Source organism: Theobroma cacao, unplaced genomic scaffold, assembly GCF_000208745.1.
Source record: "Theobroma cacao cultivar B97-61/B2 unplaced genomic scaffold, Criollo_cocoa_genome_V2, whole genome shotgun sequence".
Classification (NCBI taxonomy): Eukaryota; Viridiplantae; Streptophyta; class Magnoliopsida; order Malvales; family Malvaceae; genus Theobroma; species Theobroma cacao.
Window position 1 is genome coordinate 21,216 of NW_017234821.1, and position 5,759 is coordinate 26,974.

General features: G+C 35.2%; 1 protein-coding gene across 6 annotated transcripts in view; it reads right to left on the bottom strand.

The window, feature by feature from the left end:
- LOC108663936 (translation initiation factor IF-2-like) overlaps positions 1 to 5,759 on the bottom strand; it is a 10,119-nt gene that overhangs the window by 3,720 nt on the left and 640 nt on the right. The window contains exons 1-2 of one of the 6 annotated variants that reach the window (XM_018129838.1): positions 4,295 to 4,318; positions 2,546 to 3,578 (exon numbers count right to left, since the gene is read on the bottom strand). The exons of 1 other annotated variant lie outside the window; for it this stretch is intronic. In XM_018129838.1, the coding sequence (XP_017985327.1) occupies positions 2,961 to 3,380 (420 nt within the window). In that variant the 5' untranslated portion in view covers positions 3,381 to 3,578; positions 4,295 to 4,318 and the 3' untranslated portion in view covers positions 2,546 to 2,960. 4 more of the 6 variants (XR_001930030.1, XM_018129839.1, XR_001930032.1 and 1 more) reach the window with 4 other exon arrangements.

Consider the following 5,759-nt stretch of genomic DNA (forward strand, 5'->3'; position numbering starts at 1 on the left):
ATCAACAGTAACCTTCACAATTATGATCTCTTATATCGAGACACCAAGCATGCTTCTATTACTATCATTAAACTTGAACCATAACTCCATCTCAATCATACCAATTTCGATCGCATTTTATACTTATTTAGGTATAACAATCACTATTTTATTACTTCATTCCATATCAAACTTCTCGACTTTCATTCATTCATCCTATCCTCATACACTATTGTGTAGTTTACGGCATCATTAACATGCCATACTCATTCCTGTACATATCCCCAGCGTTAAGGAAGATTAATGGCTTCAATTATTTCCACATACTTCATGTTTACCTTGCATTTAGGAAATTTCAATCTTCTTAATTCTATTAATCCATCTTATATGGCTTAATCGCACTATAGGTTACATTGCCTTAACTATTTCCCCAAAATTCCTTAGGTCACCATAAGTCGACCTCTGATAAGATTCTTGATCGTTACATTATCTATACAACTCATCAAATATATTGAGTTCAAATCTCGAACCATTAAAACCATTCTTCATTTTAGTTGGGTACATCACTAACTCTTCACATACGTATACACGCACATTCAAATGTCAATATTCCTCATTATGTATACGGGTCTCTGTTTTCAAATGCCTTCAGACTAATTTCTCTTTGTTCATTCCCATCCATAACCAAGATTCAATAGAATAATCTTCATAATTCATACAAATTCTCATCATGCTTGTGCATAGTTTCACATCATTTACATACTTATACTCTCTTCTTATCATTTCCAATTATATGCTTAAGTTTCTTTATACTATATATCATTGCATCATAATGTCATCTCTATTGAATTATAATCTATTATGCGTGTATGCTTTATAATCCTATTGATGCCTTAAAGATTTATCTTAACTTGATCATTACATCTTATGCAATACCACAATTCCTAAGAGTCATCCTTTTTCCTCGATTATCCTTCATGTCTCTACATTACCTTGTATCCTTCTTGCATTCCGATATTGATTTGTTACTTAAAACTCAGACTCATTTGAATCATGTATGCCTCAAGCATTTCGAATTCCAATTTCCATAATATATTAGGAAAGTTTCATTATCTGACTTCATTATCAAGGTTAACTTCAATCATCTTTTGTTCCACTCTTTCATATGAACATAACATCATTCTCCCTTAGCCAATTTACAGATTGTGCTTGAAATTGTAAAATTTGAAACTATGTCCTCCTCAAGTACTTTTCAATGTCAATACAAGTATCACTCTCAGTTTACGGCTTCCTTTTTATGATCACATAACTTAGTGCTTGCTTTCACGAGATCCATAGCAGAACTTCTCTTGAGTATTTCCTTAGGGATATCTATCTTAAACTTATGTCTCACAGCAAGTGATCACTTAGCTCGTGACTTAGCCATTTGGCTCCTTAGCAAGTTTCAAAATCACACATCTTATACTCATCTCGTATAATTTATAATTCTTTCTTAAAGGTGTTTAAACATTCTTGAAACACTTAATCACTTATTTGCTCTTTCATACTCCAAGTATATCATTTCCATAAAGGCATGCACTTGCTCACCAAAATATTTAAATGCATGCTTAACTACTCATGCTTCAACTTATCTCCAAGGGTTTCTAGCATATCACGTGGTTTACTTGTGTTGTCACTAATCCTTTCCTTTTAACAAAGTCAAGACAAGATTTGTAAATGCTCTTAACAATATTCAATATAAACTCATTTGCTATATCATTCTTGAAATCTTCATTCACACTCTTATCACTTAGTATTGACATCTCTTATCAATATCTCATACATTCATCTAACCTTTCCCTCACTTCCTCTTTAACCTTTTACAAGGTTTACTTTATTTCTTAAGATTTGACTTTAGTCAACATATTATTCATATTAACACTCCCCCAATGCACTTAAGACTCCCAATAACGAAACTCGACATCAAAACCAATGACCATTTTCCAACTCGTGAGTCCAATCTTTATGCTGCTTATAGTTTGCTCATGTTTTCTAGCCATTAGGGGTTCTTAACGCGACAACGTTTGACAGTCAGTACAGTGGCGTTGCAACTGTTTGAATTCACTTTATCCCAAGTAACTCTTCTACCTTTAAAGCTACTACCTCAATTATTCACAATCGTGTGGCTTCCCTCTGAGTCTATACCACAATTAGCAAGACTAACTTTCTATCACAAGTGCGCGATTAGAAGATTGATTTAACATATTTATTTTGCCACTAACATTCATATATCTTTACCATATCATTTAGTATGAGTTTGCTTAAGCAAAAATCTCCAAATTTATTCATAGCTACATGTATCTCAAATTGCACATCACTTATCATCAGTCAATAAATCCCACTTGAGAATACTCTTTCCATATTGTATAATGACTTCACCATATATGTATAACATCACACACATAATTATTCGTTGTTTTCTAGTGTTCCATAATTCCTTAGTATTCACAACTACTGGTCTTCTTTGTCTTGCAACTCATATAGTCCAATCACTTCAACTTAAAATCGTCATGAAATTAATCCACCTGAATCAACATTTTATGCTTATCTTATTATTAGTTCAAGAGTTTCATGACCATGGAAACTACAATTTACAAAACTAGCTTTCTATCATATGTACTTTATTAGAACACTAATTTCAACATATTTAATCTACCCTTGGTGGTATGTCAAAATCATCCCTATCTCGATTGTAATCTAGAGGAATCTTTCCTCTGCATATCCGTATGAGCTGGTGGAGATGGAGCAGCTACCATAGCCCTTCCTAACTGTGGGCAATCTCTCTTAATGTGACCCGGCTGACCATAATAAAAACATTGTACAGGCCCTCTACACGGCCCGACATGATATCTTTCACAATTTCTGCATCTATCAGAACCTTTGGAACTCTTCCCAGAAATAGTCATCGCAGATCTGTTAAATCTTGGAGGCCTCTGCTGTATCTATGAAAATGGAGGTCGGGAAGATGTTACCGAAACAATAATAGTACTTCCTGAAATAGATGAGTCTTTGCCCCTTGTTGGTGGTTGACTAGAAGATACACTCAAATTTCTCCTTTTTGCTAACTCAGCTCGTATTCTCCTATTTTCATTTGCAAGCTTCTCAGCTCTGAAAGCCATTTGCAACACCTCTTTAGCTACGATTGCATCTGACTCACCCATAAAAGAAACGCAACCATGTTGCCTAGTCTCTTTAAGCTTCTTAGAAATAGAAACATCCAACACTGGTGGTGGGACAGGAGGTGGGGGTGGTGGTACTGAAGGAGTAGCTGGAGGAACTGTAGGAAGAGCTTGACCAGCTTGAGCTTGGCCAGCAACAGCAGTAAAAAAGGCTGCCAATTCCTGAACTGCCTCAGGAGGCATGACAGGAATACTAGTAGGCGACGGAGGAGGTGGAGGATGTGGAGGAGTCTCGGTCTACTCAATAGCAGGTGCTGCCCGAATAGTAGACCCAACCGATTCCCCCTCTATAAGATCTAGCTAACGATGTTGAGAACGACCTCATCCCCTCCCAACCGATCTAGTGAGAGGTGGGTGTTCACGTCGAGGAGGCATGATAATCTACAAGAAGGAATAAAGCAAGTTTAAACAACCTCAGGCTCTACATGCAAATACATGCATTATATTCAGTCTAACCTAACTTAACTCGGGGCCACACTGACACTGTAAATTTTAAAAAAACTTTAAACCCAAAAGCTTTGATTTTTAAAACTAAAAGCTCTGATACCACCTAAATTGTCACGACCTGAAACTCCCATTGAGCCCGTGACAACCGTCGCGATGTCCCAATAGACATTCATTACCCGAAATGCCAATCGAAACCTCGCAAGGCTTAACATCAGTTTTCTCGCTTCCCCTATGAGTATTAGTTACTAAAAACATGTTTTAAGTGATATGAACTAATTTCAATTCAAAAACAGTCAAAGAGAAATTTCAACTACACAGGGGAATTTTGGTCATTTTTCCCAAAATTTTCGAAACTAGCTAAAATGTAGTATATGAGAGAAATTTACACATTTCATAACAAAAATAAGTTTAGATATCTAAAACATTCGTTAAAGTGAAATTATAGCTAATGAAATAAAATAAAAATAATAAATAAAATATTCTAATTTTTCACAAAACAATTTTTATAGAACACTAAGTAAATAATTTTTACAGCGTAAAAGTAAAATAAATTCCTACATACAGTAGCACACGCAGCCAGGTATTCAAAACATTTAACAATGACATGTGGGCCCTCGAATGACTAAAAGTAATGAAGGCTGTGAACCTACAGTTTTTGAGGATGCAAGTCCAACTGTAGCCCTAAACGAAATGAGTTATCTACCGACTATCCTGAGCCTGAAATGGGTGAAAATGAGGGTGGTGAGATTATATAATCCCAGTGAGTAAACAAATATCATCTAAAATATCTAAAGCTGAGTAAATGGAGACAGATAAAATAGATTGGCATAAAAATGATTCACAGCATTTCGAACTTATTTTAATAAGATAAAATAGATTCATTTCACCCAAATAAATAACGAGGCTTATGATTTCCTGAAAAGCTTGGCTCATACCAAAATCATTCTCATACTCAGTTGTCAGGGATATCTTGACCTGGGGCTATCCCAACCGAGTCCGCCAAGGTTGTTAAAAAGTCATGTACGTATAAATCATGTTTTTATTTTGAAAACATAACCGTTCCTTGGCGTTGGCTGAGTTCACCCTCACGTGGTAGTTTAGCGTAAAGTGAACTCTAAAGTTTTACCTCAAGAGTTACCCTATACCTCTTCAATCGAGGTAAGAATACACTCGAATTTCGTGTCCCTAAAAAAGGTTGGTCCACAGAACTCACCATTGTAGTGACCAATCTATAACCCACCAATTCAATAAAAATTTAATAGCATGACATGGCAATTTTATCATTATCCAGCCTATTGAGGCAAGCAACAATTTATACATTTTCAACACAAATACCCATCCAGCCATTCATGCCTATATTATGATAAGCCATTCAATTCAAAACATAATTTACAATACAGCAAGTAGTCTCCAATTACTCCATTTTCAAGTCATCATTAAATTTCAAAACAATTTATAAAATCATTTCATTTATACACATTTTCCATAAAATTACAAAATCGGATAAAAACATACTTTAGATAATTAAGACGTTAATAAGGTTACTCACTGTAATCGAGAATCGAATTCGGGATACTTTGATTTTGGATTCTCGGATACTACCTCTTTACTCTTGCCAGAGTGCTCACCACCTAGACATAATGCACAATAAACAATTTGCTACATTTGTGCTAAATCGTTGTAAAACTAATTCAGGCTCTATACTAATGCATGAAATTGGGTATGAAATACTCGGGTAACTATCTAAATACGGTGTTCAATATATATTCAATTATGTACCTAAATAAAATGGTATTGGCCTAATTCGATCTATCACCCGATTAATTGGCCAATACGTCCAATTCAACTCCAAATAATTCCATTTCTCTGCCAATACTCCAAATCATCAAACACAAATTAATAGGATTACTCACTGTAATAGGGAATCGAATTCGGGATACTCTGATTCTGGATTCTCGGATACTACCTCTTTACTCTTGCCAGAATGCTCACCACCTAGACATAATGCACAATAAGCAATTTGCTACATTTGTGCTAAACCGTTGTAAAACCAATTCAGGCTCTATACTAATGCATGAAATGGGATGTGAAATACTCGGGTAACTATCTAAATAC